General features: G+C 43.2%; 1 protein-coding gene across 7 annotated transcripts in view; it reads right to left on the bottom strand.

Moving 5' to 3' along the window:
• The window catches only part of CAST (calpastatin), a 61,878-nt gene extending 48,071 nt beyond the window's left edge, over positions 1–13,807 (bottom strand). For 4 of the 7 annotated variants that reach the window (XM_084305379.1, XM_084305381.1, XM_084305382.1 and 1 more), the window contains exons 1-3: positions 13,703–13,807; positions 8,323–8,385; positions 1,463–1,534 (exon numbers count right to left, since the gene is read on the bottom strand). In XM_084305379.1, the coding sequence (XP_084161505.1) occupies positions 1,463–1,534; positions 8,323–8,385; positions 13,703–13,735 (168 nt within the window). In that variant the 5' untranslated portion in view covers positions 13,736–13,807. Of the gene's footprint in view, positions 1–1,462; positions 1,535–8,322; positions 8,386–13,411; positions 13,496–13,702 lie in introns of those variants that run through there. The other 3 variants (XM_084305380.1, XM_084305386.1, XM_084305387.1) reach the window with 3 other exon arrangements.
• Positions 13,808–15,340: the final 1,533 nt, after the last annotated feature.

The following is a 15,340-nucleotide window of genomic DNA, read 5'->3' as shown; positions in this document are numbered from 1 at the left end:
AATGCTAGTTAGCAAATCAGATGTGAGCTTTCATGAAATTATGCAGCAGCAACTGTTATTCAGAAAGATTACTTTTTTCAGAATCCTGGAATGGTTTGGGTTGGAAGGGATCTTACAAGTCCAACCCCTAAGTCCCACCCCCCTACCATGGGCAAGGACACTTCCCACTAGATCAGGTTGCTCAATGCCCCATCCAGCCTACCCTTGAGCACTTCCAGGGATGGGGCACGCACAGCTCCTCTGGGCAGCCTATGGCAGTGCCTCACCATCATCAGAGGGAAGATTTTCCTCCTCATATCTAATTTAAACCCATCCTCTTTTAGTTTAAAGCCATTACCCCTTGTCCTATCCCCACACTCCCTGACAAAGAGTCGCGCCCCAGCTTTGCTGTACCCCCTTTGGGTACCGGCAGGCTGGTATATATGATCTCCTCATAGATTCCTCTTCTCCAGGCTAAACAACCCAGAAACAGTCCCTCTCTGTAGAGCTATCACATGAACTACTACACTGAAAAAGGTACTGGCAAGCTAAGATGAACAGAAAGAAAATCAGCAAAAATGCCTGGATACCTTAAGTGATAGACAAAAGTGCTGCAAGGATATAAATGCTGTTGTCCCTTTCTTATGTTGCTGCTTATTGAATAGAGGAAAATAATTATTTAGGTAGCATAGCAGTGTCTTTTGTGAGAATTATTTTTTTAAAAAAAGTATTGATTAAGAAAATGGAAAATGCTGTTCAAATACTAGCTGCAGAAATACTTGCTGCTGCTGATATAAATCAAAAGATGGGACAGCTGCAGGTATGGAACATGCACCTAACTGTGACAACACCAACTACAGCCATCAGTTCACGTGTGACCACCATCAAAAAATGATTTCTCAACTCCCTGTTTGAACATTTTGCAAGACCTCATCATGTTTAAGAAAGCCTGCTTCTCTTCATGGAGTACCAACTGCACTCCAATATGTCATTCATCTTTATAATGTTCCTTATATTAAATTCCTGAACAACTGAACTGCTCCACTGGCTACGAAAGCAAAGAAAGTTATCAGTTTTTTGATTTTTTCTATTCCTGCTGAATAAAAAGAATCCAAACACATGAACAGTACTTAGGAGCGGGAAAAAAGAATCCTAGCCCCATGGTCAAATGAAGTTTGCCACTGATATCAACAGGACTGGATTTTTTATTTATTTTTTTTAAAGTAACTACGAAACTAGCTAAGCATACTTAAAAGGGAAGGCACTTTCCAAGTCTATTTTCTCAAACATCTAATACCTGCCTTTTGCTGACTTGCATTCCTCTCTTATTTTCATTCACTACAATTTCTAGCAAGACACCAAAATCATCTCTTAGTGATGCTAAATGCTGGCAAACAAACCGTTTTCCATCCCAGTGCAGGGGATGAACTAACATCATACTCTCTTCATTTTTCAAATAGACCATTTAGTCACTATGCATTACCTTGACAGTAGAAGGTGCTCCGCTTGTCTGTGTTTTGGGGGGCTGAGTGACATTAGCACTAGTTGAACTCTTCTGCAAAATAAATGAAAGGAACATAATAAACAACAGAAATGTTGATGAAGAAAAAGGAAAGCCAATAAAACTGTAGACTCAAAAATAGTATTAAAAATTAAATACTAAAAAAATGTCCATCACTACATTTTAAAAAGGTAAGTCATCCAAACAGTAAGTTATGTATCTTTAATTCATATAGACTTATTTCAGATGGCTTTGACCAGCACAGAATAGGCTGAGTATTCTAGTACTGTTTCATAGAATAAACCTAAGTCTGTGCTATTTCCTGTGGCAGAGCAACTCATTTTAACAAAGAGTTAAACCAACAGTAGCCATATATACAAGCAGGGACAACTTATGAGTAAGACTTTAATGACAAGTATCAATTAAAATAAGATGGGTATGCTACCACTGTACAGAAATAACTTGAATAGCAACACTGAAGGTTGATATTATACCTCAGGCAGGGAAGTTGAGAGACGTGAGAGCAAAACAATGGCTTTCCTAGCTAATTAATAAACTTGCAACAGAAACAAAATAGGACATCCCCTTTGAACCTCCATTTTTGCATTAATGCAGGACTGTTATTTAGCAAGGACCCCTAAGTACTGCTGGAACAACTCAGCAACTGCCTATGTCATACATAGTAAAGACTGGAAGAATCGGTCATTAGTAATTAACACATCAAAAAACGTAAGGTCTTTGGAGGCAGCAGATGGGTAAGACTTTGCCATTTTCTCTGACAAGTGGAAACTCAAGATCACACTGATTATTCCCTACAGGAGAGAAGTCTGCAGAATGATGGCTCAGAGACCCTACTGGCGAACTTGCATTCAAATTCAGAAACACACTTTCCAAATGATCCTACAATAGCTACTGCAACAGACTGTAGTCTCAGAGTCTTTTGTACTAAGGTCATTTGCATGTCACGTTCTCCTTGTAATTTAGCTCCAAAAAAACAGGAAAGCATCTCACATAAATAAAGCTGCACATTCCTCTGTCAACCTCCAGTCAGAGCCTGGGGCAGAGGGCTGTATTTTGTGGCCATTTACATAGACTAACATCACAAAAATCTGGATCAACTCTACAGACCCTGACATGCAGGAGGATATTTACCTTAAAGATCCCATGCTTAGTACTGGTCATGCTGAAAACAACACCCAAGTAGGACTTCACAGTGTGTCACAAAAAAAAAACACATGAGCAACAGTGACTTCCCCCCTTAAAAGGGTGCAAGGATGTGGCTGCCTCTCCCAGCAGCTCTGGCCAGGACCTTGCCTGCCCAGCTGCAGGCGCCCAGTACAGACCAGTGGGTGGTCCCGCCCCTCACTCCAGTAGATGACTCCACAGACCAGGCGTACCTACAGATGCTCTCAAAAACGTCTTCTGAAGAAGAGCAGACATCTAAAGAGCAACCAGGATTCTGGGTATGTCTTCAGAACCACAGTTCTCTATTTGCACCTGAAACTCAGCTGAAATTGCAGTCCTTGCCTTGGGACGTCATGGTTTGTGGTGTTCAGAACAGGAAAATAAGCTGTATTTTCTGCTGTTGAATAAGAAAGGCTACCTGGAGATAAGCTACATGGAATATATACCACACCACCAGATTTCTATCCTCTGCTGAATACTGAACATGAAAGGTTGAGTAATACTTGTTAGTTCCCAACGTCATCTTTCAAAACCAACCTCTTTGCTATCTACCCATTAAGACATTTCTAAAAGGAGACAAAAATGGCAACATCAAACTAGTAGGTTTATCCTTCTAGGCTTATTAAAATAATGACTGTACGTGGGAAGGATACCGGGAAGCACAACGCTTCCAGGCACACCAGCTCCTATGCCCTTTGTCGCCAAAACCATCAATGCTTTTCCCATCCTCTCCCCCTCCTTGAGGCAGGAGAGTATTTTTCTTTTTCCTGTGGCAGTCTCAGACCCAGTCAGCTACGGAATCACCTTGCAGGTGTACTCAGGCCTCATTTCCAACATGGCAACAACACACCTAGCAAATTATCAAAGCACACCTTCTTTCCAAAACAAATTAGAAGAATCAGCAGCCTGTACAGGGCTGTGTATGAAGGAATGAAGCTGTGGCATACAGATACTTACAGATACTTATTCTTCATTATTTGCAGCAGATTCAAAAAAAAAGCCGTAACACTGATTCTGTTCTGAAACAATCTTAATTGCCCCATGTTTAATAAAGCAGAGATGAAATACATATCCCTTTGATATGCAAATTTTCCCATACAAATGTAGTTTTCTTTTATGACAAAATCATCACAGGAGGAAAGAATATGCAATCTCTGTCCAGGAAATGCTTTTAACAACCCTGAGCCTACAATTCAGCCTACAACTTTCAATCTTTGATTCATAACTTACATGAGCAAAAACCACTATATTTCTTCCTAGGGTGAGAGGAATCTCGCATCATAACAGCTCTAAAGTAATACCAAAACTTAACTGGAATAATTTGATTTTTTTTAACTACTTTTTGCATATTAACCACAGGGAGAAAAAAAAAAAAAAAAAAGCAGAAAAGAAAAAAAGAGCAGAAAAAAAAAACGGCAAACAAATCAGTACTTTATTCCCCCTAATCACTCCACTTCTCTGCATAGGATTGATCAGAAATACCTTATTCCCCTTGGGCCCCCAGACAGCCCTGAGGTTCAGTGCTGGGCGGAGTGTCAGCCTTCTGAGGGCACTTAAAGGCAGGCACTCCTCTCACCAAAAGGAGGTGGTGGCACCTAGCTTCCCTCTGGGATCCACTGAAGAGCCACACCTCCCCATGGAGAGACCACCTTCTCCCATTAACCATTACTCAAGGAACAGAGAGATCTCATCTACAGTGGCTTCTAAAATATGAACACATCTGTAACAGTACATAAAAGTAACTTAAAAATATATATATATATATTTTGTGCTAAGTGAAGAAAAATGAATTTAAACACGTGGCGTATGTTTTGTCTACACTGTTGAAAGCATTGCTTGAGATGGCAGGATGTGTTAGAAAGGGATCATCTCACACCGTCTCTGTTAAAATATTCCCACACTCTAAGCTGGGGCCTCAAATTCCTAAAACATATGACTTTTTTCCTTTTAATACTTCATTTTTACATTGAGACAGCAGTGCTGCACAGACTAGAAATTTAGACTGATAGAGAAGCTCACCGTGGTATTTCACTCTACAACAGCAAGACAACAGCTCTTTCCAGGTTTTGTGCAGTTAATAACACAAGAACGAGCCTATTCAAAACAGAGCATTTCAACCACAATTGCACACAATGGTAGTGTTTGGTTTACATCAAAGTTGTAAATTATGTAGTGAAGTACACTTCAGCCTAAATATTTTTAAAATAACAGAACTTAATTTTTCCAAAGTTAGCTAATCTGAATCACAGGCAGCTGAATTTAAACTTACTGCCTTTATTCTTTCTACAAGTATTGCTGTACTTAATGCCCACACTTCAAAGTTATCTATCATGCCTTATGTCCAAGTATAATTAAAAGAAAAGCTCCAAACAGTATCTAACACAAATTGTCTCACCATGAACCCTGCAAATGTAACCGAACTGCACATCACTTTGGAATGCGTTGTAGCAGTTTAGGACAGGATTAGGACTTGTGCTGGAATCAGATTAGCCCAGCTTCCCATAAAAAGAGTTTCCCTCTTTTGCTAACCCTTCACCTCCACTAGCAGCCCTGGCAATACTGAACATAGTGTTCAGCAGCATGACAGCGTGTTACAGGGAGTTGCATGGTCACAAGACCTGCCTTGCTGAGTTTGGCCAAAGCTTCACACAACCCATTTCCCTCTCTCTAGCAGTAGCCAACAGTGTGTACAAAAGAAAACAAAAACAGTGATGTAAAAATAGGTCAGACATATGCAGATAGACCTTATAAATGCATTCTCAGAGAACAGACTCAATGTATGTCCCAGTGATTTTAACTGCAGTGTATTTTATAAACTTTCCTGGGCTTCTCTGCAGTGAATTTGTCCAATCTTCCCTTGAATTGTATCTTCTAGCATCCAAAAACTGCTACAGCACTAATACCCTGACTGCATACAAGATCCAAAGTGATGTGAAACTGGTGGAAAAGCACATGCAAAGTGAAGATGATATCAAGAGGTAAACTACACCAGTTGCCTTTCACTTGCTAAAACTTCACATCCAAAACTGCAAATGGCTTGAAACATCAAGAGGAAAGGAGAAGAAAGGAAAGTTGCTATACACTTTGCAATGGCATGATGCAAATTGTAATGATCATTTCTTTTATGCCAATTTCTACCACTGCAAGCAATGAAAACATTTCATTAAAGCTGATTTAGATTCTCAAGTGTCTGATTCTCTCAGAATGCAAATTTCACAAATTAAAGGTTCCGAAAAGCAAGATATAAAGAGTTCAGGAATATGCCCTGTGACTTGAATCTTTGTCCGTGAACAGTGCCCAACACAACCACTACACATGAATACATTGACTTTGGACTACGTTGATAAAGAGATACCTATATCTCCTTTCACTTACTTATTCTAACACACCTGAACTTTCCAGCTCTGTCCCTTCAGCAAGTCTTTTGTGTATTTGTACAAGACACTGTATACAGCTATACATTCTATACTTAATTGCTAGACTGACAAATTATGCGTATTTCAACCTAAAGCTGACCAATTCCATGGTAAGCAGATTGCCTTCATCTTGACCTGAAGCTTGAGTAGCACTACTGAAACGAGGCAACTGAATGTCAGTAAGAAGGTGTCTTTCCTTTGATAACGTACACAGAATAAAGAGACAGACAAGATCAATCCTTCCAAGTGGAACATTGCCCTGTAGAGCAGGAAATCATAGTCTTACCCTTACCAAATAGTTTCATCATATTTCTCTACCTGCTAGACAAAATAGCACCGAATATTAGTGCAAACAACATACTTCCAAGTAACCATCATTGGCTGCCATGAAGGAGTTTCAAGTAAAATGGGCATGTTGCTCTAAGGCCACATCTTAGTTTTTATTTTCAGAAATGAAACAGACTACATTTAACATGGACCCTTGGGAAGGACCAAGCTTAGCTACTTCCCAGGCAAGACAGACATCAAGCAGAATGCAAGTTGCTGGAAACAGACACTTAATTCACTTCCTCACTGTTTCTTCCTGTCAGTCTGTTGGCATGCATTAGCTGTGTGAATCCAGCATCAGCCTCTTCAGTGCAGTAGAAAATGGATTGTAAAAGATTAATTTGTAGGGGAGTAGACGCAGCCTACTGCCGCCAGCTAGGCTACTGACACCATGCAGGAAGAAAAGCAGGATCCATATTTCACTGATTTTATGTTCATGGCTTTCCCTTTCAGCTTTGAGGAAGCTGTTTAGTACTAGTAGCTATACTAGTACTGCTTGCACCAGCCTAGTACATGCTGACCTGGTTTCTCTTCTCTCCTACCGAGCAGTAGGATAGCCTTAAGTAAGGCAATTCTAACCCTGTGTCTCAACACCACCTCTCTGTGCAAGAACATGTCTTACCGAAGTAGGTTTCCATGTACAGTAAATCTGCTGAGCTTTTCTCAGTCTACTTTTAAGCCACCAAGAAGGAAGGGCTTCAGTAGGCTTCAGAAGAAAGGCTATTCTACACCTTGACGGTACTCATTTTGAATTCTCCTTGATGTTATGGCTAACTAGCGTCTCCTATTCAAACCAGTGTCAGACCTTTGAAGACTTCATTTTCAAAGCCTTACGCATTATCTCTTACTTCTTGAGGACTGCATACTTTAAAAATGTGAAAGACAAGGTCATTTTTTTTTATTAATTTCAGCTAAGCAATGAGTAGATGTGCTTTTAAAAGTTTCCCTTTAATATGAATATGAGCTTTTCAAATATCATATCGTTTCCTTACCATTTTTATCCTGTGCATCATTTACACAAGCTCTTCTAGGAGCAAGATGAACAAACTCATTCTAATTATGGGCATCCACAGCTATCTACAGACACATTATAAGTCTCTGCTTCAAAAACTGAAGACTACAGGAATATTCTCCATCTTTTAAACAAAAACATTGCGTTGCAAACTCTTGGAAAAATAGCACAAAGGTTCTGAATTGCTACTTCAACTGCATTACCAGCATGACTCACTGTAGCACACTCTCTCTGCATGGCTAACAGCTTTGGAGGCTGCAAGAAGGGTGACCTTGTTCCTAACACTGTCTGCAACCCACACGGGTTCTGCTTTTTAACACTGGCTGATCAGACTATAAAATTGCCTGCTGTAAACTCAACCTTACAGCCTGTCATAGACTCTTGACCACTAAATATCCATTCCCGAAGAAGCATCTCCAAAAACAAGTATTTTTGGAAAACACAGTACTGAGCACATATTTCCATCAACATATCTTGATTTTGCACATAACGTCAAGGAGATGTGCAAAATTTGTGTATGAATCTTCCCTTTGAAGATAATCCAGTATACGGACAAGGCTGGAAGAGCCACAGTGCACTCTACTTCATCTCTGCTTCTGGACAATGAAAAAGCCAAAACCATCAGATACATACCAAAGTGTACCTACACTGCAAAACAGACAAATCCAGAGATAATTTCCACTGATATTAGCATGAAGTATTTAGGAAAGGAGAACAGCAAAGAAGTATTTCCATTAGGCTGCTTATCAGCACAAGAAAAAACTACATGTTCATGGAGTTAATTACATGTGACTACAGTCACTAGTTATTTATCTGAAAACTACCACTTCACTATAAATCTGTACCAGAAGAATTGCATTACCAAACTTTTCTTGTCAATATATTTGAACAGTTGAATTTACCTCTGTTTCTGCCTTTTTCTGTCCTGATTTGGAAGAAGCTTCACTTGCCTTTTTGTCACCTTGCTGTAAATAGAGAAAACAGATGTATAAAAATTAAGATCTTAAATTATATTTTCTATGCAGAGAAAGTCCCAAATATCTTAGTGCACGTATGATCACTTTCACCCACCATGATACGACAGAATGGAACAGAGTTTCCCTTTCCCTTCTTGCTAATGGACAGGATTTCTAAATGACATGCTATATAACTTCAAGTAAAATCGGTTGAAAAGAAATGACCTTCATGGCAGAACATTTAACAAGACTGTTCCTGTGGAATGTTCAGGAAGATACCACCATTCATAGAATCACTCATTCTTGATTAGCACAGTGCTCTCTGATACTTGCTTCAGTAATGCTGTCAAGTCCCACTGGCTTCAGTAGACCAACACTGCATGTCCCATCATCACCATCCACTCCAACACCTGAACTTTCCTGAGAACCACTCAAATACTCATGATGCCCAGACCTCCTTGCATGGGAGAAATCTGTTACTACAACTTCTAGGATTCATATGTCGGTATATAAAAACTCTGCTACAGTTCAGGCACAGGTGCACGTTAGTTCCTTCTGAATCCTACTGTATCTTACAATCCATCTAAGACATTAAACTTCTTATTTTCATCTAAATTGACATGCGATCCCATTTGTTCCCAACATGTGGCAATAGACAAAATAACAGTTTATTCAGCAAGCACATTGTATTCAGAACAAGCTTTACTGTGTGCATCTCTGAAAATGGTGAGTATGGCCCCTCAAAAAAATTCTTTGCTTAATCTCAGAATAAAATCAATGTAAAAAGCAAGATCTTTTCCCTTGAATGTAAGAAGCAAGATTATAAAGCTATTATCTAGTATCTCTGTTAGTATAGCTTCCTGCGGCAACTCAGACATCTGAGAATGATTCACAGCTGTTAGGTTTTGTTATGTAAAGTAACAAAGTAAACAGTAAGTAAACAGTGAAAAGTAACAAAGTAAAGCCACTGAAGTAATGAGTTCCTACACCATTTTCTTCACATGGCTATAGAGAGAAAGTAATGATCGTGTATCACTGCACTATCTTCAACTGGAATCTATTCAAGCACATCAGCAAAAAGGTTTGGAAAACACTAGAGCTGAATGAACAAATAAAACTAGGAAAAAAAAGCACCATGTCTCTTAACTGTTTCTATTTTGATAGCACAAAACAAAAATTTCAGGAATTGTTTTAAACAACCCCTAATAATTCAAGATTTTAAAATAAGTTTGGGCTTCACTTGACAAGTTTTTAAAATTGGAAGTACTACTCTCACACTCCAATTTTGCCTTGTCAGTGGAAAAACAAACCACTTAGGCTGTCTTTTCAGGTTACAGGTGAATTGATTCACAGCCCTATAATAGTGCTTTCAGTACAGGCACAATTAACCTAGTTATCTGCGCTTTTTATTGCTACAGCAAAAGCATGCGACACACACGCAATGTGCACACCCATGAAAGCAATGTCAGTAAGCATGCGTTCACTGACAAAATGGTGACTCCAGAGGCAGCACAGCTGCAAGGCTTGGGACCGAGTTCTGTTGCCCAGCAAAACTTTTTAGGGTAGACTAGGCTCTGTTCCTAAATGGAATGGCATATCATTATAAGATCACAGAATATCCCAGGTTGGAAGGGACCCACAAGGGTCATTGAGTCCAACTCAGGACTCCACACAGGACCACCCCAAACCAAACCCTGTGTCTGAGAGCGCTGCACAAATGCTTATTGAGCTCAGTGCCGTGACCACGTCCCTGAGGATGGGGCCTGTCCCAGTGCCTAACCACCTCTGGGTGCTGAACCTTTTCCTAACCCCCAGCCTTACCCTCCCCTGTCCCAGCTCCATACCGTCCCCTCGGGTCCTGTCGCTGTCCCCAGAGAGCAGAGCTCAGCGCCTGCTCCCCTCGTGAAGGAGCTGCAGGCCGCCATGAGGCCTCCCCTCAGCCTGCTCTGCTTGGAGCTGAGCAAACCCAGGGACCTCAGCTGCTCCTCATCTTCCCGTCCAGACCCTTCGCCACAGCACATTAGAAGCTGAGTCCACTTGCAGCCCTTACCAACATAGACAACATCCAGCTTGCACACAATTGCGAAAGCATATTGCATGGCATGCTAAACTTCGCTGGCATCTCAGGGGGATCATAACTATTGTCATGGAGGTTGGCCAAGAAAGCAAGCACGCCTTCCTGTACATTGCATGTATTTTGTTGTTCTCATTGGTTTGTTTCCTCAGATTTGGGCACAGCTATAAAAACAGTAACACCGACTCAAGTCGGGAATAATCCTTTTTTTTTTTTTTTTTTTTTTTTCCAATCTATTTTAAACTTTTCAAGTCACAGAAAGCAGGAACCTTATCTAATTCCTACTGAGTACAGCAGACTCTGGGCAGTGACAAATTCCTCCCTAACTCCATTTCCTCATCTTCACACCAAGGAAACCTGTGCCAGATGGGAACACAGCATCAATAAGGCACCAGTCCCTGCACTGCTACAGTGTGTCCCAGCAGCTGGCTGGAGCTCAGAGCATCCCCTCTCAGCTGTCAGAGCTGTTTTCCCACCACCTGACCAGGCTGTCATGTACAGTGGTAGAGGACAGGACAAGGGGACCGGCAGGATTCCCTCAGCCACCCCTCACACAGATCAGCTCCACATCCATGAGGGACACCAGAAGGCTATGTCTAACAACATCTACAATACTGAGGTTTTGACTTAAAATCCGAAAACTGTTTAGTTTAACACTTGGAACAAAGCACATATGGACATAAGCCAACCAAAGTAATTTTTATGCAGTCACTTGGAGTCATGCACTGTGTACATATGAAGTGCTGATGCTCTCCACCCTCTGATAATCAAACAATGTATGGAATTATTACTTCACTTTCACCTGCCATCCTGAGGAGGTAGCCTAGTTACACACAATTATCTCATATACTTTCTAGGAAGATCACACTGGTTCCTTAAAGAGCTCAGGCTTAAGATATGAGAAGGGACCCTATTTTACAAATTCCCTTCAATAACTCCTGTCTGTCTGTACTTCCAAACTTTAAATCTTCTAGCCTATACAAATAAATTAATAAATAAAACAATTTGCTTAGCAAGCTAAGTTGTTCTGGGAAGGTACACACGACTTGCTCCTTTACATCCCCACATAGGTGAGAGAGATTGCTTTTTCTTTGAGCTTTTTGTCCTTTTTTCCCCTGCTTATCTTTTGTTACAATGCCAAAGAAATGTATGTACACGGTAAAAAAAAAATCCATAACCAAACTAGTAGGCAGCAGCAGCTCCTGCTCCACAGTAAGAAAATAGCTAAGATACAACTAAGTTAGATTTTAAATTTAACCAGATGACTTCATAACACTTCCTTATAGTTGTTGGAAAATTAAATTGGTCCAGAATATTTTGCAACTTTACTGCCTGAGGACAACATTCATAATCACAACATCTTTAAAAAAAAATCTATGCCAAAATAAATGAAGAAGTAACATAAGCAACAAAGTTTACCCCAAGATCTTCACCATGCTCTACAGTGCACAAAAACATCAGAACACTATTGTTTCGTAGACACACCTTTATCTTCCAACTCAAAGGGCAGTCATAAGCTATAAAGCAACTGACCTAAGCAAAAAGCACCAAGCAAAAACCTGAAGGCATAACTGCATTCTCAGCCTGCACTTGCAAAAATCAGAATTCAGCTAAAGGTCTTGCTTCAAGACATTCCTTCCAAACCCCACGAGTCCCTTCGGTTCAAAGATGTTGCACAGCATCTCAGAGGTCTGCAGTGACGACACATGCAATAACTGGGTAAGAAGGGAAGTCTACTTGCAACATTCTCAGCTGAAGTCAACTAATCTTGCCTTGTGGGTATTAGAGAAGACAATTGCTTTATGCTGATAGGAATCCGACCCTCGGTTTCAATTAAAGTTGGGAAATAGACATATCTTTGACACTGTTAAGAAAACTGCCAGTTGGAAAGGGGTGCATCAGGGAGCTACATTCAAGCATTGAGAAATGAATGGAACGGACAGGTGAAAGATATATGCTCCTTACAGTCATCACATTCTGCTTTACACACACCAACCAGAAAAAAAAAAAAAAAAAAAAAGGTAAAACAAGCGCTGAATTTCTTATGTGTCTTTTTGTCTCTTTCACTTCTGCTCCACTTCCTTGTCTTTTAGACCATCTTTCAGATGTTAGATTTGCAGGCAGAAACTGCCCTGTGTGACAGGTGTACAGCGGACACGGGTGAACACCAGTCTCACGCAGAGGACAGCCAGCAACATTCTGGTGCCAGTAGCTGTGAGTGCTGACTTCCCACACAGCACGTGGGGGAGCGGCTTCCCTACCTGAACAAGGCTGGGAAGCAAGGTTGGTAGCAAGGTTGTCCTTGTATCTTTCTGCACCCTGGATTCAACAGCTTTAATGTCCCTGCCGTCCCTTAGTGCAGCCACTCCCAAACTTTCCTATTTCTGACCCTCCGTTAGCGTCACCACACTGTCCCGATCTGACTTAACGCAAAGAATGACACTTGAAAACATTACTGACCACATAACCGAGCTACTTCGATCAAAGCACAATCAGAACCTAAATTGGTTCCTTTTACCTCTTTAAATGTTCAGGAAATAAACTAAACTGGTGTTTTCTGTTTCTAAACTGGTGTTTTCTGTAGAAGTTAGCTTACATGACGCATACTTTCTTTAACACTTTAGCAGAGCGCTGTTTTTTTGTTCGCCACTCCACTGCAAGACCAACTGCTTCCTCATAGGAGCAATAAGTTAAAAGACTTTTTAAAGCAACTACAGGACCCATCGCGCTAACAAACAGTGACCCAAGCTGAGCTCAGCCACACGGAGCCATCAGAGACCTGCGGCTCAGCTATTCCTGGCACCTCCGTCAGGTACCTGCAGCTCAGAGCACCTTTCCAAAAAAAACAAAACAAAACAAAACAAAAAAAAAAAAAAAAAAAAAAAAAAGCCAGACGCACTCCCCTCGCCGCTCCCTGCTCCTCCCAGCCCGGCGGCCCCGATCCCGGTGCCCCGCATTTACCATGGCGTACCACCACCGAGCGAAAGCCATGGCGCTGCCGCTGCTCCTCGCCTCGCCTCGCCTCGCCTCGCCCGGGCTCCGCGCCCCGCCCGCCGCCCCCAGCCCGGAGCCCGGAGCCCGGAGCCGCCCGCCCGCGCCCCGCCCGCCGCCGGGCCCCGGGGCAGGGCGGCGGCCGCGGGGCTGGGGAGCGGCCGCGGGCAGCCGGGGAGCCCCGGCGGGGGCAGCTGGCGGGTCGGGGTCGGGGTCCGGCCCCGCGGCTGCCCCCTACCCCGCCGCCCCCTCCCCACTCACCGCCGCGGAGCCCTTGGGCCCCGGCTGCGACATGTCGGCGCTCGGCGAAGCCCGGCCCGCCTCTTCCTCCCCCTTTGGGCGGTGGCGGCGGGGGGCTCCGGCCGCCCCGGGGCGGGACGGGGCGGTGTGGACAGGCTCTGGGGGTGGTTTTTGGGGAGGGATCGCTGGGAGGGTGCTGTGGCCGCGGGGGGGGGGGTTGCTCGCCCTCCTGGGCGCCGTTAACGCCCGCCCCGGGGGCTTGAGTCGCCGGCACTCGAGGCTCGGACCCACCGCCCTCCCCCGGCCACCAGCCTGACAGAAATAATCTCAGACTGCCCAGAAACACGGTGCCCAAATCCCCTTCCGAGTCCGTCAGGGATTGCTCATGGTCACGCAAAGCTGCTGGAAGGTTGGCCATGACCAAGTGGCGCTGATGAAAGAGTGATAAATCCTCTGTGCGTGTGATACGGCACCCGGAAGACTGGGATCATGTCCAAGTGACAGTGATAAAAAGTGATAAGGAACAGTGTGATCCTGCGCCTGGAGGAAACAGACTTGGGGCAAATCTGCTCCCGTGGTTGTGTGGCTGCAACAAGAAACTGGCCGCCGACAGAAAGCAGTTTGCCTCCACCTTGGCAAAGGAACGAATCAAAGCAATGCAGTAAATAAATAAACATTCTTGAAATATTATGGCAAGAATGGTGTAAATAATACGATAAAGTCAACCTCCAGCAAGCAGGGGTTCAAAACACAATAGCTGCTTGTGAGCTGGTGTGCCTAGCTGTGTGTGGGGCCATGCGTGCTCGCACACAGGTCGTGTACGTGAACCAGCACGTCTGGCCTGCCTGGGCTTCCCAGGTCTTGTCTGTGCACAGCTGGGGTAGAGGAAACGGGAAGATAAGGTGTTCTTTGCCAGGTTTCCCAGATGTAAGCTGGTTGGGTAGAACAGCAATTGGCCTGGACGAACTGCTTCAAAGAAGCATTGTCAGCAGTGGTTCCTAGACACATACACGTGTGAGGAGGCCGTGTGTGCCAACAGCAGGAAGCCAATGGGTTTGGGGGGACTTCTCACCCCCTCAGCAGCTGTGCCCTGACACCTGAAAGAGGCAGCAGGACAAAGTCACCCAGCGGGGAGCAGCCCCAGTCAGTGCTCAGGCCCTCCACAGACAGGTAGGAGGAGACACGTGGATGCAGGTGGGTCTCTCAAGGCCTTCGGAGAATGGCTTTAACCTCCAGAATGTAGGTTTGAACCTCCAGGATGGTTCAAAGACGTCACCTGCCTAAAGTAATCCCTGCTTTTCCTTTTTGTTTACCTCTGTACTCAGTGCAGACTCACAGCTGGCCTTTGAAGTGATGGGCTATAGCACATATGCATTTTGCTTTCCACTCTGCAGGTCACCTGCCTAAAATTTTAAGCACATAGCACTTGATTGAACTCTGTCTTGCATCTGACCATAGACATATAAAGCAATTACACAGGGGTGTGGGAAAGGAATTTGCAGGTGGCTTTGCGCTGTTTCCCACGTCCCTAAATTAGAGGTGATGAGGAAACAAGCGGTAGAAACAAAAACTTGAGCAAGGTTGAGATAAAGTAACTTGGCTACAGTGTTAAGGGTGAGCTTTGGGCAATGGCCAATTGCTGGCTGGCTCAAGGCATGT

This window comes from Netta rufina (assembly GCF_964035555.1).
Source record: "Netta rufina genome assembly, chromosome: Z".
Lineage (NCBI taxonomy): Eukaryota > Metazoa > Chordata > Aves > Anseriformes > Anatidae > Netta > Netta rufina.
This window is presented reverse-complemented; position numbering and strand designations above follow the sequence as displayed.